The sequence below is a fragment of the Myotis nattereri genome (assembly GCF_964212035.1).
Source record: "Myotis nattereri genome assembly, chromosome: 17".
Classification (NCBI taxonomy): Eukaryota; Metazoa; Chordata; class Mammalia; order Chiroptera; family Vespertilionidae; genus Myotis; species Myotis nattereri.
In genome coordinates this window covers 46,658,298-46,685,431 of record NC_138092.1, presented here as the reverse complement: position 1 = coordinate 46,685,431, position 27,134 = coordinate 46,658,298, and the positions used below count along the sequence as shown (strand labels likewise).

General features: G+C 47.3%; 2 protein-coding genes and 1 pseudogene across 3 annotated transcripts in view; all 3 read right to left on the bottom strand.

Annotated features, from left to right (window-relative positions):
- CEBPD (CCAAT enhancer binding protein delta) lies at positions 1-1,190 on the bottom strand. Its single transcript, XM_081110968.1, has one exon. The coding sequence runs from the start codon at positions 1,158-1,160 to the stop codon at positions 375-377; it is 786 nt and encodes a 261-aa protein (XP_080967094.1). The 5' UTR covers positions 1,161-1,190; the 3' UTR covers positions 1-374.
- An 8,376-nt stretch (positions 1,191-9,566) lies between these two features.
- Positions 9,567-27,134, bottom strand: part of PRKDC (protein kinase, DNA-activated, catalytic subunit) — a gene marked incomplete at its 5' end in the record, with an annotated part of 203,039 nt that continues 185,471 nt past the window's right edge. Inside the window, 13 exons of the mRNA XM_081110966.1 lie at positions 9,567-10,096; positions 10,690-10,829; positions 11,643-11,831; positions 12,406-12,607; positions 14,000-14,071; positions 14,277-14,366; positions 17,031-17,123; positions 17,369-17,589; positions 18,382-18,449; positions 19,905-20,109; positions 23,408-23,551; positions 23,650-23,737; positions 25,216-25,427. Coding sequence (XP_080967092.1) covers positions 9,892-10,096; positions 10,690-10,829; positions 11,643-11,831; positions 12,406-12,607; positions 14,000-14,071; positions 14,277-14,366; positions 17,031-17,123; positions 17,369-17,589; positions 18,382-18,449; positions 19,905-20,109; positions 23,408-23,551; positions 23,650-23,737; positions 25,216-25,427 — 1,929 coding nt within the window. The 3' untranslated portion in view covers positions 9,567-9,891. The remainder of the gene's footprint in view (positions 10,097-10,689; positions 10,830-11,642; positions 11,832-12,405; positions 12,608-13,999; positions 14,072-14,276; positions 14,367-17,030; positions 17,124-17,368; positions 17,590-18,381; positions 18,450-19,904; positions 20,110-23,407; positions 23,552-23,649; positions 23,738-25,215; positions 25,428-27,134) is intronic.
- LOC308533226 (transmembrane protein 106C-like) lies at positions 20,857-21,805 on the bottom strand (annotated as a pseudogene). Its single transcript has 2 exons — positions 21,788-21,805; positions 20,857-21,595 (listed from the first exon to the last, which is right to left on the bottom strand). The product of its transcript is annotated as a transmembrane protein 106C-like (transcript).

The window sequence follows — 27,134 nt, the reverse complement described above, 5'->3', positions numbered from 1 at the left end:
TGGTTTCAAATACTTCTTTATTCTTACCAATACTGTAAAAATTAATATAAAAAAGTGAGCGTGCTCAGTCTTTTCCTCTTATCTACAATACAAAGGATTGTCTTTAAAGTCTTTTTCGTTTTCTTAAAAAAGTACCTTAGCTGCATCAACAGGAGTAAGATGTAGAAAAAGCTACCATATAAAAATAACTTAAGGGAAAATAAACAAGTACAGCTTCTCTCCAGGGTCAGTGGTGGCAAGTCCAGGCCGCGGCTCCCTTCCCCTCGCGTCCCCGGAACGGCGGCGCCGGCGGCTGCGGCGGGCAGGGCGCGCTGGGCTCCGCGCGGCGGGTGTGAGGTGTCCCGGCGTCTCCCCGCGCCCCCGCCGGCCACGCGTCACCGGCCGTCGGCGGCCCCGGCCGGCAGGAAGGACGAGCCGGGCAGCTGCTTGAAGAACTGCCGGAGGCCGGCCAGGTCCCGCGTGAGCTGCTCCACGCGCTGGTGCAGCTTCTCGTTCTCGGCCGACAGCTCCACCAGCTTCTGCTGCATCTCCTGGTTGCGCCGCTTGGCCTTGTCGCGGCTCTTGCGCACCGCGATGTTGTTGCGCTCGCGCCGCTGCCGGTACTCGGGGCTGCCGCGGTCCGGGCCCCGCTTGCCGGCGCCCTTCTCCCGGGCCGGGCCGGGCGCGGGACTGGGCCCCGGGCTGCCCCGCGGCGGCTCGGGCGACGTGGGGGGCGTGGGCTGCGCGGCGGCCGCCAGGCTCACCACGGTCTGCGCGCAGACGGCCACCTGCGCGGGCAGCAGCGAGCCCGCGTCGCCGTCGCCCCAGTCGGGCTCGCGCTTGAGCGGCCGCGGGGCGGCGGGGCCCGGGCCGGCGGGGCGCGCGGGGTGGCCGGGCGGCGGCTCCGGGGCGCCCGCCGCGCCCGCCTTGTGGTTGCTGTTGAAGAGGTCGGCGAAGAGCTCGTCGTGGCACAGCTCCAGGGTGGGCACGGCGGCCATGGAGTCGATGTAGGCGCTGAAGTCGATGGCGCTCTCGTCGTCGTACATGGCGGGGGCCGCGGCGCCGGGCTCGCTGGCGCGGGCGGGCTTGCAGGTCCGGCCCGGCTCGTAGAAGGGCGCCGGCTCCGCGGGCCAGGGCGCGCCGCGCGCCGGGCCGTCCAGGCTGAAGAGGGCGGCGCTCATGGCGGCGTCGGCTGGGCTCCGAGGGCGAGCGCGAGCGCGGCTGTCACCCGGGGGCCGGCCGCCGCCTTTTCTAGCCGCGCGGACGCGCAGGCCCCGCCCCGGCTCCAGGCCGCGGGGCGCCCGGGGGCGCGGGGCGGGGAGCGGCGGGCGGCGGCCGGGGAGCCACCCCCGGAGCCGCCCCTTGAACCTTCGCCCGCCGCCGCCTCGCGGCCCCGGCTCCCCCCGCGCGGCGCTTCCTCCGCCCCCGCCCGGACCGGCCCGGGCCGTCCTGCTGGGAACGGCCCTCCCTCCGCCCGCGCGGGGCGCTCCCCGCTTCCTGTGGGTGGACGGCAGCTCCGCGTCCCTCCGACCCCGCGCGGGATCAGCACCGGCCCGGCCGTGGCGCGCGTCCCGGGCCGGTTCCCGTCGTCAGAGGCGGGAGGGGGCGGGCGGCCCGGCCGGAGGGCCGAGCAGGGACCCTGCAGGCGCGGGCGTCGCTCGGCCCCGCCGCGGCTGCTCCCTGGCCGCGGGGAGCGGGACGCAGCGCCGGCCGCCCCGTCGGCTGCAGCGCGAGGCCGGGCCGGGACGGGCCGGGACGGGCCGGGACCGGTCGGCTCCGGACCCCACGAAGCCGCGAGGACCCGCGTTGCGGGCGCTCCCCGCTCCGGGCCGCGCACGGCCGCTTCTCTGAACTGAAGCAGTGCCATCTTGTGGCTCGTCTCCCTTCAGCCCTGATTTTATTTCAGCTTCTCTGTTCAGGGTCAGAGACGTTCTTCGAACCTGAAGCGGCTGGGCCTCGTGAGCAGAGGGAGGGGTTGCACTGGTGCCTGGCGGGGTGGCGAGTCCGTAGCTCCTCACCTGGGCAAATGCCCGGGAAGACGGTATGGACTGTCCTTGTTCGCCGAGTTCCTGCAGTTGGGGGCAGGCAGCTTTGTCGATTCCTTTTCTGAAATCTCTGCCCCGCTCAGGCCTGGGCGCCATCTCACGCCTGTTCTGGGCTCAGGCTTCCCTCCCACCAGACGGTGGGTCCAAACACCCAGGGGCGCGCACGCCGCTGCCCGAGCTCCTGCGTTCCTCCCGGAGGTGAACTCCAGTGGCACTGGGGGGTTCGATAGCGTTTCTAGAAGAACAAACACATGGCTTTAGGGTTACTCGGAGGGGCACACGATGTTGGTGTGACGCATTAATCGCCTATGAAGGGTAGAGACCGTAAATACATATGATGCGGGTTCATGCCCACCCAGGAAACGGCCTAGGACAAATTTCTTGGTTCTGTTTATGTAGGAAGCCCTAAAAACACTATAAAGCCTTCTCCAATTAATTAGGAGATGAAAAATTTATGTGGAAGAACCATATTCTCAAAAACAACTCAGTGAGATGATTAGTACATTCAGATATCAGAGTAAATATAAGTATTTTTGCTAAGATGAAGTTGAGCTTGCAAGGAAATGCTATTGAAGAAAAACTGTTAGAATGCCCTTTGACATTTTGGGATTGAGCTTGAAAAAGATGCTAAGCCTACATTTTCGTAATATATTAGCCAGTAATAAAGAATTTTCTTCCCACCCAAACACTAATTTGAAAGAATATATGCACCCCTGTGTTTATTGCAGCATTATTTACAATAGCCAAGATACAGAAGCAACTCAAGTGAATGGAAAAGTTGTGGTACACGTGTTCAATGGACTATTACTCAGCCATGTATAGATCTAGAATATTATTCTAACTGAAATAAGTTAGAGTAAGAAAAATACCATGTGATTTCACTATCTGTGGCATCTAAAGAGCAGAACAAAAAACCAAAATTGAAGCAGACTCATACAGAGAACAGACTGATGGGAGCCAGAGGAAAGGGGGTTGGGGGAGAGGTAGGAAGGTGAGGGGATTAAGAATACAAAATTGATTGTTTCAGAATAGTCACTGGGCCTTGGCTGGTGCCCTCAGTGGTTAGAGCATTGCCCACACACCGAAGGGCTGCAGGTTCCATCCCAGGCACCTGTGCGGCTCTGGTGCGGGAGGCAACCAATCGATGTCTGTCTCTCCATCCTCTCTCTCCCTCCCACTCTCTCTAAAAACCAACAGAACAAATATCCTCGGGTGAGGATTAACAGGAAAGAGTCATGTGGACGTAAAGCACAGCATAACGAATATAGTCAGTAACATTTTAATAAGTATGGCGCCAGGAACTGCCAGGGAGAACACGTTGTAAAGTATGTGATTATCTAACCACGTGCTGTACCCTGACACTACAACAAAACAGCATTGAATGTAGACTGTGACTGAAAAATAAAATTTAAAAAATAATTCCATTTACTATAAAGAATTTTCTTGCCTTTTCCAGAAAAGGGGGGAGGAGAGATTATAAATCCACAATAATGGATTTGTTATGACATTTGAGGGCAAATTAAAGACTTTTTTTAAAAAAAATAATAAAGTTTAAAGTTTAGTTTCTGTGACAGTAGTTCCTAGTTACTTCTTTGAATGTCTCCACTAGTAATTTATTCAAGATAAAGACCAAGTTGTTCTTGAACATTTCTCACTGGTAGAGATCTGTTTCCAGTAATTATCTGACCCTTCTCTGGACCCTGGTGTTCTGAGTGGAGCCGTCACAAGGAGGAATCGGGTGAGAAAGCATGCCAGGTGGGAGCTTTGGACTTCCCTGCGTTTACAAGGACACTCCTATGCTGAGCTCAGCTGAGTTGCTAAACACCCGTCGTTAGAAGTTCACGCGGCTCACAATGCTTAGCGTGTGCTCTGCCATCACTGCGCGCCCTCAGGGCTGGAAGAGACACTCGGTCTCCTGCTCATTCATAACACGGCGACCACAGCACAGCTCTGAGGTGGGGCCACTGGGTGCTCTGTATGGGGCACGATCCCGGGCAGGAACAATCGTTCGAATCAAAGTCTCAAACGATGAAAGTGGTTTTTGAGCCGTGCTATCGAAAGCAAAATGAAGTTTCAGGAAGAAAACGGCTGACTTTAGCACCCTCTCCCCAACTATCAGATTAGATACTTTCGTTAAACTTCTGCTTGGGGCTAATTTTAATTTTATGGTATATTTCCATGTGTCTGTGTCAGACGATAGAAATGCAGTCTTTTTTAATAAACCTCATTCCTGATGTCTGAGTTTGAATAAAGGAAGACAAAGGTCGAAAATAATGAACCCAGTGGGTGTTGGGGTCACACAGCCTTTGCACTGTGAGAGCCTGTGTGTTTTTGTTTTTTTGTTTTTTTATAAATTTTATTGATTTTTTACAGAGAGGAAGGGAGAGAGATAGAGAGTTAGAAACATCGATGAGAGAGAAACATCGATCAGCCGCCTCCTGCACACTCCCCACTGGGGATGTGCCCGCAACCCAGGCACATGCCCTTGACCGGAATCGAACCCGGGACCCTTCAGTCCGCAGGCCGACGCTCCATCCACTGAGCCAAACCGGTTTCGGCGAGCCTGTGTGTTTTATTAAAAACTGGGTGACCATTTCTGCACTTACTCCAGCCTCTGAATCGAAGAGGCTGAGCCCCCAGACTACAAAGCAACCGGAGCTGAACACAGGTATCGGATTCTGTGGGCCAGGTGTCCAACTTCCGTATTCTTGCTCACCTTCCCGTGAATAAAACACAAAGGAGAAGCAATTGTCTTCCTAGCCCGTATTCTTGTCAAGGGGATTCCTCCTTCCCTTAGCTCACACCTGTCAGCCCTGCCTCCACCTCCTGCCACAGCCCAGGCACTTCCTGGGTGGCACTTGTCACACCTGTTCCCCCAGGAAGGGCACAGCAGGCTTGCACGTAGGAGTTCCCCCACCCAATCCATTCTCCAGGTGGCTGCCAAGAGCTCTTTGAAGAGGAAGGTTCTGTCACTCTGTTCCATAAAATACTTGAGAGGTTCTTGGCCACGAGAATGGAGTTTCAGTTTTTAAGTGTGAGCCCTCGACTGCTACTTCTTTACGAGTAAATCTGTTTCCTACCACAAGCAACAGAGGCCTGGCTCAACTCTGAACCCCCCCTCCCCCTCCCCCAGACCTACCTGGCCCCCGTTCGTGATGGCGATGGCCCAGGTGAGAGCGCTTCCTCCCCTCGCCTGTGTGGCTGGCAGGGCCTTCCATCGGCCAGAGCCTTCATAAAACAGCTCCTCTCTGTTGCCTTCCGTGACTTCAGCCACATTAATCATTTCCATATCGGGTTTCTCAGGACAATTCACCTCACATATTGCCAAATATCAAATGCGCATTTTTTCATATTCTGTTGAAGTTTGGATGCAATATTGGGATGCATATGCCAATCACCATTGGCCACGGTGTCAATTACATCTGGTCTTGCCTGCATATGGGTGTGAGTGGATAGGAGTGAAACCCGAGGGATAATAGTGGGGAGCTCTCTTTGAAGAAATTCTGCATCACCAACTCTCTTGACCAAACAGAGAGCAGTATTGGGTATAAAACCCAAATATCAACAACTCTGAATTTAAAAGTGATTCAGAGGAGGGAGCCTCAAGATGGCAGCAGAGTAGGTGGAAGCTACACTCACCTCCTTTCAGGACCAAACTGGAATTACAACTAAAATAAAGAGCAATCGTCCTGAATAACCTACTGAAGACGAGCTGAGGAGAAGCCTCGGACCGTGGACTTACAGAAGCGGCCACATCGAGACCACTAGGAAGGTGACGATGCCAAGAGGACTGGCTCTGCTCCCACGGGTAGTGGATGAGGTTCCAGAGAGGCCTGGGGCCGAACCCCAAGCCAGGTTCCCCAGCCCAGAGCACGAGAGCCTGTGGAGGCGTCCCCCTAACACCCGGCTGTGAAACGCAGCAGGGCTTCTGTCCACCCGGGAGACTGAGGCTGGGAGTCTGTGGGAGACACAGGCAGCCTCTTAATGGGCCAAGGCACAACGTTTTGTACACAGCCACTCGCACTGGGCTCCAGCAGAGAGAGGGCAAGGGAGACTAGAATCACGTAGGGCAGTGGTCGGCTCGCGAGCCACATGCGGCTCTTTGGCCCCTTGAGTGTGGCTCTTCCACAAAATACCGACTTCTGCGCAAGGGCCACAAAGTTTCAATTGCACCGTAGGTGCGTGCCCACATGTGGTATTTTGTGGAAGAGCCACACTCAAGGGGCCAAAGAGCCGCATGTGGCTTGCGAGCCGCAGTTTGCCGACCACTGACCTAGGGAAAGTCTAGGAGTTGTTGCTCTGGGGAGGGAACTGTGCTGAGTCATTCTCCCATATCCACGGTGCCATCTCTCTTGGGTGGAGTGTCCTTGTGGCATCAGCCTGAAGGAGAGCAATAGCCACACCCTCTGGGCTCCATCTGCCCTCCCTGCCACCCCCCCCGCCCCCGCCCCCCTGGTGGAGCTTGTGCCCTGCTGAGGAGTTAGCTGCTTTGGCCAGGCTGTCGGAGTCAGGGAGACTCACAGGTGCCGGGACTGAATGGTCTGACTTTGGGGCAGAGGCCATTACCCCCTTTCCCTGCGAACCTGACTGGCACTTCCCACCATGAGAAATCCAACAGAACCACCAGCCCCGTTTCCCACAGATCCAACCAGCAGACTCCGGAGGCCCCACCTGCCTGAATCCTCGCGGCCTCACCTCCAAAGCCAGGACAAAACTCAGGAAGACTGAGTCCTGCCACTCTGGAGTGAGGTCCACACCCACCACCACCCTGAAGCCAGGCCAGCACCGCCCCTTGCAGGAAACCACTGGTCCCCTTCCCGCACGTCTGCCAGCGGCTCTTTCAGTGACTGGGCCTGACAGGCTGCCAACAGGTGGAGGTGGTCTCAGGATGACTTGGGACTTTTGCTGACCTGCCCCTGGAACCAGTCCTGGGGAAAAGCTGACCGTGGTGTGCGGTTAGGTCCTTCCCACGTGCACCCAAGACCAGCAGAGACAGCCACAAACCGTGGGTCACGTGTAGCTCCGAACAGGCTGTTCAGGGCCAGCCACAGACTCTGCCATTGGCCTGCACCAGTCCCTCCCCAGAGGGCCAGAACCCACCCAGCCCGTGGCCAGCTTCACACAACGTGAGAGCAGGACCGAATAAGCCTCACAAACAGCACATCCAACGGGAGGTCTCAGCAGCACCAGGACCTGCCGAGGCCAATTCTGCTTCGTGCGGTCACATCTGCACCGCAGCCCGCACACCGTGGCCAGGGCCGAGCCGCACAGCCAGCCAGCCTGAGGGCCAATAACAATCAGCAAACAAGTGTCGGAAAGAGTAGGGAGAAAAGGGAAGAACTGCCGTGCGCTGTGGTGGGGATGCAGATTGGGACGGTCACTATGGAGAACAATAGGAGTTACCTCAAAAAATGAAAAACGGAGCTGTCTTATGACCCAGCAATTCCACGTCAGGGAATACATCTGAAGACACCAGTGACACTAATTCAAAAGAACGTGTGCGCCCCTATGTTCACTGCAGTGCTCTTTAAATAGCCAAGATTTGGAAGTAGCCCACGTGCCCGTCAGTCAATGAGTGAATGAAAAAACTCTGGTTCATTTACACGATGGAATATTAGCCATTGAAGGAAATTTTACCACTTGAGACAGCACGGATGAACCTGGAGAGTATGATGCTAAGTGAAATAAGCCAATTAGAGAAAGACAAGGACCATATGATTGCACTTCTATGTGGAATCTAATGAGCAAAATAAACAACGTGGAGGCAGCGGTTGGCAAACTGTGGCTCGCGAGCCACATGTGGCTCTTTGGCCCCTTGAGTGTGGCTCTTCCACAAAATACCGACTTCTGCGCATGGGCCACGAAGTTTTAATCGCACTGTACATGCGTGCCCGCATGTGGTATTTTGTGGAAGAGCCACACTCAAGGGGCCAAAGAGCCGCATGTGGCTCGCGAGCCGCAGTTTGCTGACCACTGGGATAGGGCAATAAAATATTCTTAGTATTATTCATATTTTCTTATAATTATAATCAGTAGAGATGTCTTATTTCCTGGTTTCCAAACCAAATATATTTTTAATGAGATTTATTGGGGTGACATTGGTTAGTAACATTGTATTTCAAGTGTACAATTCTATAATACATTACCTACATATTGCATTGTGTGATTTCCACCCAGTCTGTCTCCCTCGGTCACCATGTATTTGACCCCTTTACCCTCCTCCTGCCCCTCCAGCCCACTTCCCCTCTGCTGACCACCCTGCTGTTGTTTATGAGACAAATCAACTGTCTTCACTCAGCAAGTCACAGGGTTGAAGTTTGGACCACGGGTATGAGCCAGACATGCAGCCCCTAAGTGTGCAATGAGGACCTTTACTGTCCTGAGCGATTGCGCAAGTGCCTATGAACACTCTACTGTAACGGGTTCTGTTTTAGTGCATGCTCATGGCTTCTACAGGAATTTCCGAGCGGATAGCTTTGTAATGGGACTCATACACACAGTCATCTGGTAACACTGAATTTTTTTTTAAAAATATAAATTATTGCCCTAACAGGTTTGGCTCAGTGGATAGAGCGTCAGCCTGCGGACTCAAGGGTCCCAGGTTCGATTCCGGCCAAGGGCATGTACCTTGGTTGCGGGCACATCCCCGGTAGGGAGGGTGCAGGAGGCAGCTGATCGATGTCTCTCTCTCATCGATGTTTCTAACTCTCCTCTCCCTTCCTCTCTGTAAAAAAATCAATAAAATATATTAAATATATATATATAAATTATTTATTATTTAAAGTATTGCAAAAGTCTCCTCCCTCCCCATTGACCTCTCCCCAGCCACTCCCATCCCCCCCACCCCCAGCACATGCCCTGACCCCCCTACTGTCTGTCCATGGGTTATGCTCAGATGCATGCATACAAGTCCTTTGGTTGATCTCTTACGCCCTCAACCCCCACCTCCCCTCATAGGATGGACAGTCTGTTCAATGCTTCTATGTCTCTGGATCTATTTTTGTTCATCAGTTTATGTTGTTCATTATATTCCACAAATGAGTGAGATCATGTGATATTTATCTTTCTCTGACTGGCTTATTTTGCTTAGCATAATGCTCTCCAGGCCCATCCATGCTGTTGTGAATGATAAGAGTTCCTTCTTTTTTATAGCAGCGTAGTATTCCATTGTTTAGATGTACCACAGGTTTTTAATCCACTCATCAGCTGATGGGCACTTAGGCTGCTTCTAAATATAAATGTTTTAGAAAAACAATAAAAAGCTCAAGCCAATCTGAAAGTCTCAGGTGTGTGGAGGTATAAGAGGAGGCTGAGACTGAGCAGAAAGCCATTTTTGGATTTCATAATTTGATCTTGCTGTTCTAAAATGCATGTTTCCTCTCCAAACGAGGAATCCATTTCCTATAGGGATTTGTTTTCCTGGAATTGCAATGCTGAGTGCTATCCCTACACCCAGACCTGGGATTGCTGAAGTTATCCTGAGTCTACCTGTCTTCCCACTGTGGAGCAGGTGGCAAAAGTGAGTGCTGAGACCAAGGTTTTTAAAAATATTTCTTTATTGATTTTAGAAAGAGAGGCGGGAGAGCGATAGAGAGATGGAAACATTGATGAGAGAGAAACATCAACTGCAATCATTTCAAAATATAATAAGCCACAGCTTTACCTGTTATTGTTCCTGCACCGCTAATGTAAGGTAACATATCAGTCATGCTGTCGGCTTTACACTCAGGCTTAGCGATGAGGCTTCTGGGTGTTTTTTCCAATATGCCATAGTTACCAATGAGACACTGAACGGAATTTCACACTATACCATTTATTAAGATAGCTGCTTTGTCTAAGTCACAGCACTTGCAATGTCTCCGAGCCCTCACACCCAGGGCTCCCACCCTTCCCAAGTCCTGCCAAGGATGTTGGGGTCGGTTGCCTGGTCAATCAAGCACTTCACTTGAGCCTCTTCCGAAAGTCCACTCTCTGGTTCTTGGGCACGAACGTTGTGATCCTTGTTTCCTCGTGCGACAGCAACAAAGTCATCAAAGGCAGGTACCTTCTCATGGCCCAGAAGCAACTCATCACTGAAGAAATAGTAAACAAGTACAAAAGCATAAGCCACTCATTATTTTCCCTTTGTTGCCTGCATTCCTAGCTATTAAGCATTCCCTCTCATCACTTGTAGAACGTTTCTGTTGCTCATAACCTTGAAGTCAAGAGACTCAATTTGTAGAAAAATAGAACATGGATAATGCTGCTATAATGTTTCTCTGCAGGCTTTTGTGCTGGTACGTTCTTTCATTTCTCTCGGGTGAATACTGAAGAGACAAACTGAAGACTCACATGGCAATTCTATGTTTAAATTTTTGATTAACTGCCAACTGCATTTTCCACAGCGGTTGCACCATTTTACCTTCCTACCAGCAACATACGAGGGTTCCAATTCTCCACATCCTCGCCACCCTAGTTACATGTCATTACTTTTATTAGTGGGTGTGAAGTGGTATCTCTGATGACTAATGACGTTGAGCATTCATTGGTAAAATGAGGATACAGGGCTCACATCACAGGCTACATGTAAAGTTCTTCCCACTTTCTACAGTATGTAGTAATTCTTCAGGAAATGCTAGCAGATGGTGTTTTGTTTGTTTTTTTTCCCCACAAATGATAATCTTACCAAGTAATAACTGCTGGATTGGCACCTGTTAACTTTCTCTTAGCATAATGTATTTTCTGCCGGGGATACCAGTTTTTTTCTGTTACATTTATTTCTCGAATCCACGATCCTCCTTTTTTCAGCATTTTCTGTTCAAAATTCTAAAGGAAAAGAACATGATTTTCTTTGCTTACTATAACAGTACATTTGATCACATCCAAACAGATAAAACAAGTCATGATCTTAAACTAAACAACTCTGTAACTGGGAGGAGCTCTATAGCTTTTTATGCAGATTCTAATGGTAGTAACACAATAGTGACAATGATCTTGAGGAATCATAGTCAGGTTTAAACATCACTCCTGCCCTAGCCGGTCTGGCTCAGGAGATAGAGTGTTGGCCTGTGGACTGAAGGGTCCCGGGTTCGATTCTGGTCAAGGGCACATACCCGGGTTGCAGGCTCAATCCCCGGTGGGGGGTGTGCAGGAAGCAGCCAATCAGTGATTCTCTCTCATCATTGATGTTTCTCTCTCTCTCTCCCTTCCTTCCTCTCTGAAATCAATAAAAATATATATATGTTTAAAAATCACTCCCTATGTAAAGGGTGTCATTGCTAAGCTTCATTCTTTTGGGGCTGTGTTGTAAAGAACCCTTGAGATTTAAGAAAGTACTGTTTGTCTTTATGATCAAGGATTTTAAACTAAAAGTTGTCTCCAAGAGAAATCGAACCCACCATTAATGGGTTCATGCTTCCTCTCCTAGTTAGAAAGACACTCAATTGAAACAATAGCTTTGTCCAAATAAAGGTTATGTTTCTTATCTTATTTTCAAGCCAAATGATTTCCAACTGTTATTTTCGTGAAATGCTCTATAAAATCATGTAAATATTTCAGGGAACACATTTTGATGCATTTCCATCGTATCGATTACTAGCACATTATAATACAAGTGGAAGTGCATATAAACCGCCCTACTTTCCAGTCGAAGGAAGGTTCCTTTACAAACACATCCATGGTGGTCGTGAGCAGGTCGGGGTGCGAGCGGAAGGCTCTCAGTGCATGCACCATGACGCTGTACATAACTCCTGTTTCTTTCATTGGTAACATCAGATTGATAAATTGGCGAGTTAGACGAAAAGGCATCAGCTCAGGGACTGGCAGAAACTAAAGAGAAAAACATACACACAAGAAACAGGATATATTCACTAGAAATCTCAAAGTAACAGGCACAAACAAAGCATCTTCCCGTAGTTACTGTTCACATTTGGTGAGAACGTGAACTCCACTTTTCTCAAAATCAGATCCACAGAGAGGAATGCACTGTGCCCACGAGTAACCAACAGTCATCCCTGCGATGCCACCCGCTCCGTGCAGAGCCACGCAGCCTGCAGACTCAGAAGTGCGGCTTCTAACAGAGCTCAGTGCCGGAGAAAACACTGGCATCAGATCCCGCACAAGACATCCGACTCTGCACTTCATGAAGCTCCCTTAGAGTCTTCCCTTTTTATAGGAGCACATTCTATTCTTCTGATCAGCCTGTCTTCACACCTTGTATAACCTGTCTGACCCAGGCTGAGAGCATCCCTTTCTGCAAGAAAGTTAAACGAATGTTCATGATAAAGCTGACCCCACTGACCCAAAGCTGTCACTTCTTTGAAAACGGTCCATTGCCAGAGGGCGTGACAGGCCCTAAAACAACTGTAAATTAGCCAGAACAGCGAGAGCGAGAGGAGCACACCTGCGTAGCTGACCCAAAGGCGTGTCCAAAGTCAATTCCGATCATGCCGCCCGTCTCCATGTTCACCATGAAATTGTTCAGATGCCTGTCTCCGATGCCCAGAATCCAGTGGCTGATGCACATCAGAGCATGAGAGCTGGCAAAGTGGGAGCGGAGCGCCAGGAAGGCCTCCGGGCCGGCGCTCATCTTCAGAAAGGCGCGCCTGGGAGAGGGGACACGGCTGGGGTCCCTGCTGTGCTACCAGCGCCTGGGAGAGGGGACACGGCTGGGGTCCCCGCTGTGCTAACAGGCCTGGGAGAGGGGACACGGCTGGGGTCCCCGCTGTGCTAACAGGCCTGGGAGAGGGGACACGGCTGGGGTCCCCGCTGTGCTAACAGGCCTGGGAGAGGGGACACAGCTGGGGCCCCCACTGTGCTACCAGGCCTGGGAGGGGGGACACCGCTGGGGCCCCCACTGTGCTAACAGGCCTGGGAGAGGGGACACGGCTGGGGTCCCCGCTGTGCTAACAGGCCTGGGAGAGGGGACACGGCTGGGGTCCCCGCTGTGCTAACAGGCCTGGGAAAGGGGACACCGCTGGGGCCCCCACTGTGCTAACAGGCCTGGGAGAGGGGACACAGCTGGGGCCCCCACTGTGCTAACAGGCCTGGGAGAGGGGACACGGCTGGGGTCCCCGCTGTGCTAACAGACCTGGGAGAGGGGACACCGCTGGGTCCCCACTGTGCTAACAGGCCTGGGAGAGGGGACACTGCTGGGGCCCCCACTGTGCTAACAGGGCTGGGAGAGGGGACACCGCTGGGGTCCCCACTGTGCTAACAGGGCTGGGAGAGGGGACACAGCTGGGGCCCCCACTGTGCTAACAGGCCTGGGAGGGGGGACACAGCTGGGGTCCCTGCTGTGCTACCAGCGCCTGGGAGCGGGGACACAGCTGGGGTCCCTGCTGTGGTACCAGCGCCTGGGAGCGGGGACACGGCTGGGGTCCCTGCTGTGCTAACGGGCCTGGGAGAGGGGACACCGCTGGGGTCCCCACTGTGCTAACAGGCCTGGGAGAGGGGACACGGCTGGGGTCCCCACTGTGCTAACAGGCCTGGGAGAGGGGACACGGCTGGGGTCCCCACTGTGCTACCAGGCCTGGGAGAGGGGACACGGCTGGGGTCCCTGCTGTGCTAACAGGCCTGGGAGAGGGGACACGGCTGGGGTCCCCGCTGTGCTAACAGGCCTGGGAGAGGGGACACGGCTGGGGTCCCCGCTGTGCTAACAGGCCTGGGAGAGGGGACACCGCTGGGGTCCCTGCTGTGCTACCAGGCCTGGGAGAGGGGACACCGCTGGGGTCCCCGCTGTGCTACCAGGCCTGGGAGAGGGGACACCGCTGGGGTCCCCGCTGTGCTACCAGGCCTGGGAGAGGGGACACCGCTGGGGTCCCTGCTGTGCTACCAGGCCTGGGAGAGGGGACACCGCTGGGGTCCCTGCTGTGCTACCAGCGCCTGGGAGAGGGGACACCGCTGGGGTCCCTGCTGTGCTAACAGGCCTGGGAGAGGGGACACGGCTGGGGTCCCCCCTGTGCTACCAGTGGGGGGACAGTCGGAAGGATACTTACTTCAAGAGAGCAGCTGGTACTTTACTTTCTCTTTTTCTGAAAGATGTGACTGCTTCAGTACGACTAGCTCTCCTAAGATTTAACAATAGAAGATGTCTGATTAGAACAAACTTCTTGTGACGGGACATTTAAAATTCTTTGTTTACATTGAAGCTCAGATATCAAGTAACTAGATTTTGATGATTTCTCTGAGGTAAAACTTTCTAAGGAACAAAATATATATGCAACTTTGAGAAGCACGAACTAGTTACAAAAAGGAAAATCAAAACACACTCACTTATACATCAGCATATAAGCGCCAGGGCCCTGCTTTCCCGACGTCTTTGCCAGCCAGTCTCTATATTCAAATGGTGGGGCTCGGGGATCACTAGCAAAGAGGAAAAAGGAGTCAGCACTGGGGAGATATTCAGCATTATACGCTTTTAGAGGCAAAGACCACCATGAATTCACTGAAAAACAGGGAATAGGCAGGGAAAATAAATATGATTTTCAATCATCTACACTAATAAAAGAGAAAGATGCAAATTGACTGTACCTTCCCAACGCTCATCAGCCAATCAGGAGCGAGTATGCAAATTAACCCAACAGCCATGGTGGGTTAATTTGCATACACAGGTGCCGAGCGGCCAGGGGTGGGGCAGGATGCTTGCGTGGCAACGACGCAGGCGTTCCACACCGCCCCAGCCGTTCCGGGACTCTGGGCAGTGTGGGAAGGCGGAAAGGTGGCTCCGGGCCGGAGCAACGATGGTGCCGGCAGCCAGGGGAAGGAAGGCCCATTGCTGCATGAATCTTTGTGCATCGGGCCTCTAGTATTTAATATTAACACAACCCATGTTACTCTGGATCTAGAATTTCAATATATCATTATTTATCCTTCATTTCTGAAGAATCGAAGGTATTTCCTGTGTAAAAGTTTAAGTACAAAACAAAGAAATGCAATCATTTTTCCACTTCATACAAAGAGAACAAGATGACCTCAACATAAGGGTCTATGAGCTTGGCACGTGGCTCTAGAAGGCCTGTCCTGGGAAAGCACCGTAAGTACAGGGCGATGGGACTACACGCAACGGATTTAAAACAGGCAGCCAGGCGACACTGCCAACACAATGCCACACATCGTTTGAAGACAGGTGAAGTCTGTTCTTGTCGTTATTTAAAACCCTGCCTTACTCTTTCCCCTTTTCCAGTTTGCAGATACATATGAAATCCACACTAAGAACAAAGTATTTTCTTAGGAGACAATGGATGTGGATTGAATTGAATTTGAAAAGCTGTTTTCAATGCTTCTTAGGCAAAAGGCAGCATCGGGGCAGTTGGAAACAATGGGATGTTTGTATGTTTAACCACTTTGGGGGTTGCGTCAAAAGTTTTAACAAGTTTTCCTAAAAAAACACCTAAAGATAGAATGATTTTGCAAAATATTGCTTAATAGTTCATCACTTAAGTTGAATCTTTTCTGAATTGCTACTAAGTTAGCTTCACAAATGGACACTCCATTTTCAACTAAATTCTCTCCTAGTTTCAACTGGGGTGAAAAATCTTTAGTTTGGAAAAACTGTAATATGTAAAGAAAAGATAGCAATGATGTTTAGTAAAGGGGGTTGGAAGTGCCTTGTTTTTAAAAGGTAGAGGAAAGTAGCCTAACAATTTCATATTGAAAAGCACTTTGAACTCTGCTGATACCTATGGTTGCCTTATGCACTTGACATCACTGCCCCCTCTTACAAAGGAGGCGTGGGAAGAGGGAAAGGTGAGTCCGAAACACTGCCCGTCAGGGCCAGAGCAGCTGCGGAATTTCGGACTCTGGGAAGTACTGTTCGTCAGCTTTCCTGTCTTCAAGGCAGAGATGATTCCCGACGAAGGACTCAAAGGATGGGAATTAAAAGCTGGTAGTCACTGTCCTATGTAGCAACTGTTACCCACAGGTAAGAGTTTGATCAAAATGATTAATTTTACAGAAACTGTTCCATACTTTCAGGAAAGAATGAGAGTACAATGAAGAAAAATAGGCCTGTTTCTTCTTCCTTCATTCTATAGCTTGTCCTCAAATCTAGTTAACTCCTACTTCAAAATGTGTTTCAATATTGTCCTTATTTTTCTTTACAGAAACAAAAAACAAAGAAAAAACCCTTCTGCTAAGCTATCCCACTTACATGCTGGGTGACCGAGGACAAGTACTTAACCTTTCTGGCCCTCAGCTTCTTCATCTGCACAGAGCTAGTGACACTCACCTTACAGGCTTTTGTGAAAAAAGAAATGACTTCATATACATTCAGAGCTGAGAATAGTGCCTAGCACACAGAAGACGTTTAATGAAATGTCAGCTGCTCTTCTTATGTATTTGTTTTATTTCTTTCAAGATTTTCCCTTTTTTCCCAAAGCTAATACTTTTTTTTTCTTTATTGTGGTAAAATATATGCAACTACTGCTTAGACTCCTCTTCACCTACCCACAAGCACATTAAAGACTAGGCCAGGGTCGGCTGACAGCACCAATGGAAAGGGGCCCTGAAATGTGACTAGAAACATGGGGTGGAGGAAACGGAATCTGAAACAACTCTACTCAGGGAGAATGTCACGTCCGGGCGCAGCAGCGGGCTGGGGTGGGCCAGGGTGGGTTGGGGTGGACCAGGGCAGGCTGGGGTGGGCCAGGGCAGGGCTGGGGTGGACCAGGGCGGGCTGGGGTGGACCAGGGCGGGCTGGGGTAGACCAGGGCGGGCTGGGGTGGGCCAGGGCAGGGCTGGGGTGGGCCAGGGCGGGTTGGGGTGGACCAGGGCAGGCTGGGGTGGGCCAGGGCGGGCTGGGGTGGGCCAGGGCAGGGCTGGGGTGGGCCAGGGCAGGGCTGGGGTGGACCAGGGCAGGCTGGGGTGGGCCAGGGCGGGCTGGGGTGGACCAGGGCGGGCCGGGGTGGGCCAGGGCGGGCCGGGGTGGACCAGGGCGGGCTGGGGTGGGCCAGGGCGGGCTGGGGTGGACCAGGGCGGGCCGGGGTGGACCAGGGCAGGGCTGGAGAAAGTACTGAGACGCCACGTTACCTTGTATAAGCTGCTTTCTCCTCTTGTGACATGTTACTCAAAAGAAGTTCCTTTAAGGTAAACGTATTTTCAATCCATTCAATTAATCCTAATCTGAAAAGGAGAATAAAAGGTTTATGAATATAAACCCAAACTGCTCTTTCTTTACTAAAAAAAAAAGTTCTGTAGAATTAAAGCAAAACAGATTTTTTTTTTCATGTCAATTCTTCACTTACTTTCCCCACATCAAGATAAAAATTATAGGTTTAGAGGTGTTTATTAGTTCTGGCTAGGTTTCTGTCTTTATGAAATCTAAAACACTAAATTGTCAAGTGACCTCTAACCCCAGGCGGTCTTACCTGGAGGTCATGGGGACGACGTGGTACGTCTGTAACTGCATGTTTCTCTGACTGCAGGCGGCATCTCGGGAGAGGATGACGTTCATGACCTCAAAGAGCTGCTCGACGCGCTGGTCCTGCCGCAGATCTTCGCCCCCTTTCACCAGGAAAGGGTAGTCTCGCTCATCATGGCCTCGGATGATGATGCGCTTTGGTTTTCTGATAGAAGCCATTGTTTTCACCTTTAAAAATTAAGAAAATATTTTTAGGTGCAGTCTAAACACTGAGGGACCAGCACATCATATCACCATCAAAAGGGGAAAAGTGCCCAGCTGGTGTGGCTCATGGCTGAATATGAACCAGAGGTCAGGGTTCAATTCCTGGTCAGGGCACATGCCTGGGGTTGCGGGCTCGATCCTCAGTAGGGGGTGTGCCAGAGGCAGCCAATCAATGATTCTCTCTTATCACTGATGTTTCTATCTCTCTTTTCCTCTCCCTTCCTCTCTGAAATCAATAAAAATATATCTTTAAAAAGGTGGGGTGGGGAAAGTAAGGCGGGTTGGCACACATTGCTCAAAGAGAGATCTCTCTTTGAAGACAGGTGATATAGAGAAAAAAAGAGATAATCGAGGGTCAGTGAGATATTTCTGTTACCTATTCACACCATACTATTGTACCCACATAATTCCATATTCCTGGTTAAAATAATTGCTAATAAATGTGGATGTCCTTAGCAACAAGCAATACACAACTTTCTACAATTACTTAAATTACATATATTTTATAATGGCTACACATATATAGTTTACCCTTCAAGTTTATTATGTCCTTAAATATGATTGATATTAAAACATTGGAAACATTAAGAAATTCAGTAAAGAATAGGATCATAAGACTACATACATTTTAGACCAACACAGGAAGTTAATTGTCTTTTCTTGGGTACACATAAATATTCTCAAATGTGAAGAACTAAATGCCACATACTAACAATCCTAACTCTGGTGACTGGGGTCACAAACACTGGCACCTACCCGCTCATCAAACCCCGCGATCCGTGCGTGGTATTCTGGCATTGGCTTTCCTTTGCCATCATACTGACCTAAGACAAAACAGAAAAGCCTTATTTAGATAGAGCTTGTTACAGATCCCTGTATTTTAAAACAGCTGCTGCCCTGGCTAATGTGGCTCAGTAGTTGAGCATCGTCCCATGCACCAAAAGGTTGCCAGTTTGATTCCTGGTCAGGGTACATGCCCAGGTTGTGGGCTTGATTCCTGGTAGGGGGTGTGCAGGAGACAGTCAATCCCTGTCTTGCTCTCACATCGGTGTTTCTCTCTTACTTTCTCTTCCTCTCTCTCTAAAAATCAATTTTAAAAAAACCTTGAAAAATAGTTGCGATCTAATTAAAGAGTTAACAAAATTTTTACTAAAAGTTTTTATTTCAAGAAAATGGATTTTAAAAAATCTGTTACAGGGGTAAACAAAAGTAGGTTTACAGTTGTGCAGTATGCAGTTTATTTTGTGTTATTATTTATTAATTATTGTATTATTTACTTGTATTACAACTAGAAACCTACTTTTGCCCAACCCTGCATTTCTGAATTTGACTAAGGGAAGAACTTCAAACAGGAAAAATAATGCATGGGATAGAACATTGTTGTATTTAAGGAGAATCAAGCTGCATATTAGGAGGCTTACGTTTCAAATAATTTTCTTGAAACTGCCTGTATGTAATACATAGCTGCTAATAATAACAAAGAAAAGTATTTCTCCAAATGTTTTTTGTATCCAATGGATATAACCATATTAAAACATTTTTTTTGGTCTGTTGAATTCCAGGGTAAAGAACATGAAATGTACAAAAATTGTCTGAACAATGCTGTGTTCACATCTGACTGACTTGTCTTTATCCTCAATGTCACAATCCTTTTTCTCAAAGGTAAGTTGTTTCTCATTATCTTTTCACTTTGAATGGGTCCAGCATGTACACCCCAAGAAGTGATTTTCATTTATACCTATATTATATTTCTGAGGAAAAGGTATTCAGAAGTAAAGCATGGGGATGTTTAGAAGAAATTACATTATCATTATTATTAGATAGAAATCTGAACACTTGTCATAATCAGGAATATAAGAAAGCTATAATCTAATTAGACATTGGATAAAGTATACCCATTCATAGTAACGATAAAAAATATGACAAGAATTTGATCCATCTGCTTTTGTGGCCGCTGCCCCCACTGCTGCTCCTGCTGCCGCTGCAGCCCCAGCCAAGGCTGGAGCAAAGGAAGAGTCGGAGGAGTCGGAGGAGGATATGGGGTTTGGTCTCTTTGATTAATTACCAAAAAGCGACCAGCTCAGCCAACTCTATTTGAGAAACAAGGAAATAAAGCTTACTTCTCTTAAAAAATAAAATTAAATTAAAAAAATAAAATAAAATAAATAAATAAAATAAAAATAACTGTCAAAATCCTGACATTATTTTAGAAATCAAAAGTTCCTGCTACAGTACTATTCTTCTTAAAGTAGCTTTGTCACTTCTGAAGGTTTGCTCACCAGGAATCTCCAGCTCATTTCTTAGGAATTCCACTCTGAAGTCACTCATCCAGGGTGAGCATTCTTTCAGGTTCCCAGGTGGCTTTGAGTCTTCGCGCATTTTTGAAAGCAGTGTGTTGGTAATGTCATTGAAGTCATGAAGCTTCATTCCAGGTAGCTTAGAACCTTGTTTCCCAAAGTGTTTATCAAATTCTTTTCCAAAAGCCTGAAATTAATAATAAATTATCTTAAATATTAATGTTTAAGGTAAATTTGAACATTGGAGATAGGACAGTCAGTGCAACTGCACAACTATTCAGGACGGCATCTGCACAGAAGAAGCAGCAGGGAGAGAAAACCTGGATACATAGAGAAAGCACAGACCATTCTATAGGTGACAATTTTCATCTCCCAAATGCCAGGAACTTACAGAACGTTATCATTGCTTTTACCGAGAGCCCATGTGGGGCCTGATTTAGCCTTCATTCACTGGCTGGAACTGGGATTAGGGATCTGGAGAAAAATACCCTGTTCTGATTTTTAAAAAAGATAAGATTATAAACCTCTGTATTTCATTGAATGACCTATATTACTAGGCTCCACACCATATCAAATCCTTCTCTGTCTCACAGTACTGCACTAACTGTCCATGTCACTCTATGGTTTTATAACCTAGCACAGCATGCTTTCAATTTATAATGCTCCAAGAACAGCTGAAAAGACCTGAATTTAATTCTTCAAACCCTGAGTGCCTGCTATTCGCTGGGCAGCAATTCTGCTGGTTCGGAGATACATGAATGCTGCTATAGAGGTGAGTTTCCCTCCCAAGTGGCAGGAGGGTGTTTGCTGGGGATTAAGAGAACCAGTTTTTCCTCTACTTCTACCATCTGGGGTAGGAATGGAACTCGGGCCCTGAGAACAGATGCTGTGTCTCTTCTGACAGGTGCTGCCATAGAAGAACCAAAAGCATTTTCTAAACAGCTGAGGAATTTGTCCACAATCCACATAGCGATGTGTCTCCAAGGAGCTCTAGGTCATGTGGCCAATGTATGAGATCTTAACTGAAGTTCTCATGAAGGTCACCACGTTGTACGCCTGGACACTGGGCAATGTGCAGAAGTACACACAGGAAAGGGGCCGTCCCACCTCTGCCTGCGCCGCCACACTCACCAGCTCGCTCCAAGGTGGAATGAGGGAGATGTTAGCTGTCAATGACTGGCCACTGTTCGCACACTGAACTTGGCTGGACAGGCTGGCCACTGCCACACAGAAGTGGGAGGCCCTGATTTTCAGGGTGGCCTTGACAGTGAGGATTACAAGGGAGTCCTGCTTAATAAAGGTGACTTTTCTCACTGATGCCGTCGTCATCCACAAGGACTGGATTTGGAAATAGAAAGAAAATCACTAACCCAAGTGCCAGGAGACAGAGCAGGACAGACAGGAGGCCATACTGCTTGGTTCTCCGAGCACACAGTCTCTGGTCACTGTGGGATCAAAGCCACCAGCTCATTTACTTGCTCTGTCGGATGTAGCCTATCCCTGGGCAGGAGAGGCAGGGGATGCTGTCCCGCCCAGAATTCACATATGGGAACTGGGCAATGGCATCTTCCTGCTCCCGTTCACCCAGCATAGCCTCTGTCAGCTTTCACTTGCTGGTAGGAAGGAGGGTGAGCAGAGTCAGAATGCTGGGACCCATGGCCGGGATGTGCCACCTGTCACGTTCTGCCCCTGGGGTCCTCGGAGCAGCCCGCTCAGTGCGCATGCATGATTTTATCTTGACTTTTAGGAAATAAACCCCTTGTCACATGTAGCAGTGACAGTCCTGTATATTCTTACATTTATTCAGACCTTTAACTAAAACTACCTTAAGTAGGAATGACCGGCCAAAATCCGTCTCTACTTACCGAAACTATACCATTCATGCATCTAATTAAAGATGCCTATTTCACACCCAACGGTAGTATAGGTAGTGAAAAGAAAAGATGAATAAGATGAAAATCTCTGCCCACAAGTCTAATTTGGGAGGCATAAATTAAAGAATTAAAGATAAATATGGCCCTAGCCGGTTTGGCTCAGCCTGTGCACTGAAGGGTCCCAAGTTCAATTCTGGTCAAGGACACATACCTGGGTTATGGGCTCAATCCCTAGTAGAGGGGCGTGCTGGAGGCAGCCAATCAATGCTTCTCTCTTGTAATTGATGTTTTTGTCCCTCTCTCTCCCTCTACTTTCCTTTCTGAAATCAATAAAAAAATGTATTTTTTTTAAAAAAAAGATAAATATAGTTTCCTATTCCTGAGGATTTTGCCAAAAGAACCTGTACACTGATGTTCGCAGCAGCACTATTCATAAGAACTAAGAAGTGGAAAGAAAACCAAATGTCCATCAGTTGATGAAAGGATAAACAAAACGAGACAAAAAGTGGAATAATATTCAGCAATAAAACAGAGTGAAGTATTGCCCAGCTCGTTTGGCTCAATGGATAGAGCATCAGCCTGTGGACTGAAGGGGCCCGGGTTTGATTCTGGTCAAGGGCACATACCCGGGTTACGGGCTTGATCCCCAGTAGGGGTGTGCAGGAGGCAGCCAATCATTGATTCTCTCTCATCATTGATGTTTCTATCTCTCTCTCCCTTTCCCTTCCTCTCTGAAATCATAAAAATATATTAAAAATAAAATAAAAAAGGAGTGAAGTGCTGGTACATGCTGCAACATGGACGATGCTAAGAGATGTGCGTGTAGGTGCTTCAGGCAGCAGGGAGGAAGGAACACCTAACTCTGGGGACAGCCAGGAGAAGGAGGTTCAGACACGGGCTCTGAAGGAGAAATGCTGCAAAGACACATCTGCCAGGGTGAGCTATCCAGCTGGACGGGGCCAGCAGAGAAACTCATGTAGAGGGAGCAGCAAGCACAAGGCATGCGGTGCGGAATCTGGACACGGCAAGGCTCTCTGATCTCCCCTTGTTCTAAGAGGCTTTTTCTGATTCACTCCAAACTGAGGTGAGAAGATTCTCTTTCTTTCAACTCGAAAACAACTTTGAAAATAGGTCTCATGTATCACATTTGTCCTCAGGCTACAGTTCTTTACATACAGTATCTACCAACAATTCCTTTGAATTCAGAAACTGGGTCAATCTTCTCTTTCTATCTCCTATAGCACCCAGTAGAGTGCCTTGAACAGAGATAAGTGCTCACCAATAGTTAACCTATATAAAATACAAATATTTATTGATCCAATATTCAAACCATTCTGAGAATTAAAAAGATTAAAAACATGTAACCTTCATATCTAAGAATCTGAGCATGAAGAACACAATGTGATAAAACCCCCAAGATTTTACCTATTGACCCCCTTTGTTCTTTATGACCTAGAAATACGCCATTAATATTTCAGAGAAAGCATCAGATCTAAGACAGTTTACAAATTCAACAGACATTTTAAAACCAGAATTGCTAACAAACCAGCAACCATAAGTATTGATCTTCACAATGATTCTATCATACAGGCAGGCTGCCATTACCCATACCTGAATAAACTTCCTTCTAAAAGCCCCAACGCCTGGAGCCTTTGAGTCTCCCAAGGCTGCATACATTCTTTCATACATCTTTTCAATGGTTTTTTTATTTACGGGGTTTTTTGTTAATTCAACTTTGATATCCTCAGTCCAGTCCTGTGCAGGGGGGAAAAAAAAGAGTGAAAAATCAAACTAGAATGTAAGTAGATTTTATCTAAGTTCTATGTTTTATGTGTTAGAAGATGTAATATTACCTTAAAGATCATTTCTGGATTAGAGAGTTGTTCTAGGGCATTAATAAAATCTTGAACCACTCCTCCTTGATCCAACTTCATTTTAATCCTATAAAAAATTACTAAGTTTAGGTAATCAAACATCTTCCATAGATCAAGGCCTGTAATTTATACTTATTTTTACTTATATATAAAACTTTATATAACCAGAGAAGAAGCAATTTACATATTCTATCTAATATTATCCACAATTTCTGTGGTATCAGTTACTGGGGGTTAACAGTGGTCCAAAAATATTAAGTGGGAAAATGCAGAAACAAACAAATCATACATTTTACATTGCATGGCATTCTGGTGGTGATGAAATCTGGTGCTGTCCCACCTGGAACATGAATCATCTCTTTGTCCAGTATATTCACCCCATTTCATCTCATCACTGAGGCACTGTATCATCTCACATTATCACCAGAAAGGTGAATACAGTACAATAACATATTTGTGAGAGAGACCACATTCACATAACATTTGTTACAGTGCATTATTATAATTATTGTTTCATTGTTATTGTTGCCAATCACTTACTGCACCTAATTTATAAATTAAACTTTATTATAGGTATGTGTCTATAGGACAAAACAAAGCATACACAGGGTTTGGCATAATTGCAATTTCAGGCATCCACTGAGGGTCTTGGAACATATCCCTCGTGAATAAAGGAGGAGCCCTGCATTCTATAAAGAGGTGAGATTCTTAGATAAGGTAAAATTAAATTTTCTTGCAAATAATGTCAACATTTTGATGTATACAATTTGATACATACAATTCTGAGGTTATGTTATGAAAGAAAAGGCCACTTTCTCGACAAATTTTTAAAACTTTTTCCTTTCTTTCTTTTAAAACAGTTAATCATGTTGCAGCTGACTGTGCTGAGAGGCCATGGGGTGCGGCACCAGCAGGGCAGGTGGCGTGTGCCGAGCCAACCCATTGACAAACCGTGATAAAAGCTATGCCTAACTCTATTGTCTTCTCAGAAACAAACACTAAATAATATAGCAGATCAGCTCCTAACAACAAAAAAGACATCCCTTTTTTGATAGGGAATGTCTACTAAGATACCATGCTTTATAACATATTCTTGCAAAAGCATTACACCATTACTAGTTGTATCTCCACTTATAATCAGCTGAAGAAGCGAAAGGAATGACACTTCAGACACCTACTGAGTCCTAATTAAGTAGCGGGGCTTCCTGGATATTTTCAATTAAAGAAGAATTTCAAGAACTAATTTCAAAAAGCATTTCATCTAGCCTGTTTCAACCAACAGATTGCTATTAGCATAAGGGTAGAATGTTCCATGAATAGTATTCTAAAAAGAAATGTATTTTTGAAAAGATATTCTAACGAACAGCATACCCAGGGTAGATACATTTAACAAAGATACCTAAGATGTTCTAGTCTTCAGTGAAAGCTCTAATTAATTTGAAGACAAATATAAGCTTCCATGTGTTTGCTTTTACCATACACATTGTTTATAAACTGTAATATTTAACTATAGCAGAAATCAGCCCAAGTTCTCTGCAATGTCACCTTGCCACAAACTCCTTATTCTTACGACCAGCAGAAGTATCTTTGAAGGAATAGCTTTCACTGCTTATTATGAACGGGTAGACGATGGCCTGGGGGTAGTTGTCAGCGATCGCTTCCACCGTGTGCTGGACGGCCACGGCCTCCTCCTTGTCCAGTAAGGCCAGCATGTGGCTGATCCAGCCAATGAACTGCCAGCAAGGAATGGAAGAAATCTAAAACACAGAGAGCTGCAACTTAATGATGAATAAAAACTAAACATTTCGTTATAAAAGCAATGTGTCCAATATAAAAAGTACATATATTTATAATCAGAAGTATCAAAACAGACCAATATAAAATACAGTCTTCTCTCCCTCAGCTCTCTCAATTCCTGTTCCACTGTGAACCATGCAATTCTTCCAGACATGTTCTAGGTATGTACACACATATCCTCTCCTTACAAGACTGGAATCAGACTAGGCATACTGTTGCTGGTTTTTCTTAGACAAATTTACCTCATTCCTTTTAATGGCAACATAGTATTCCATTTCATTTAACTACTGCCCTAAAATGAATTTTTAGGGTATTTTCTAATTTTTTCTATTACAGATAATGCTACAGTGGACATCCCTATTGTATGTGTCCTATACACCAATAGGATAAATTCCTACAAGTAAAATTACTGTGTGAACATTAACAACTGTAAAAAACATTGCTAGATCTCTCTCCAAAAAGACTTTTCCAATCTGCACTTCTGAAAGTGAATTCTGCCAGTACCATGCTGTTTTGATCACTATGGCCCAGGTGGAGGCTGAAAATATCAGGGGGAACTCTTTGTAAAGTATATGATTGTCTAACCACTACGCTGTACGCCTGGAACTAACATAAAATATTACTGAATGTAAACTGCACTGAAAAAAACTTTGGACACAAGCAATTTTTTAAAAATTCATTATCAATCTGAAAAGGGAAAAGCTAATTTTAATTTTCATGTTTCATTATTAATGAGGCAAATCAGCTCATAACAACAAAAAAGCTTTTAAGTAAACAGCCTGCTTATGTGTGCTGCCTACAATAATCACGTGTGCATTCCCGTTGACCATTCCCGACTGGTCTATTTGTTGTGTAGAGTGCAGACCTCAAGCCTGTCTCTAATATGCACTGAAAATATTTTTCTCCCAGTTTTTTAAACTTTGTATATGTAATATTTTCTTTTCCTGCGTAGAAGTATCAAATTATTTTTCTTTATGGCTTCTGGTTTTTGTTTCTTTACACCAAGACCATTTTCAAAATTTATTCAAAATTAAAATGCTTTTTAAGGTGTTAATTTTAAGATAAAATCTGACATACTTGGCAGATTGGCATGAGGAGTGACTGTGGGCAAGCTTCCTACCTTTACCCATAAATGAGGGGAGAGCAGGGTGTGTGAGCATAAAATCTATCAGAATACACAGCCACAGGGAGCACACAGTAGAGGTGAGCTGCCCCATCTCAAGTGTTTCCCCCAGTGTCATAACATTGACTTATTACCTTACTTATTTTCTCAAAAAGTGAAAATGCTATCTTTATTAAATATATAAATAAAATAATTTAAAAATGAAATTATAACTTATTTCTTCCCTTGTCTTTAGGAAAAGCACACCTATAGCGCATTTCTAAAGTTAATCTGCTGTTTCAGACCTACGGACACAACCCCACCGCTCCCAGTCCACAGGGCCAGGGTCGGAGGAGCGGGAAAGCGCTGGCAGGCCTGCGTCTCAGCTCAGAGACCAGCAGTGTTAAACAACTTGCTCAGACCGCTAGTAGAGTATTGTATCACTGTTTTTGAACTATTATTATGTTATCAACTCAAAGGTTCCCTATTTTCAGTTAAACATCTATAAAAGTCACTAAGGGGCCCTCCTTTTCCACACGTGCCTAACAGACAGGAAGGCAGCAGG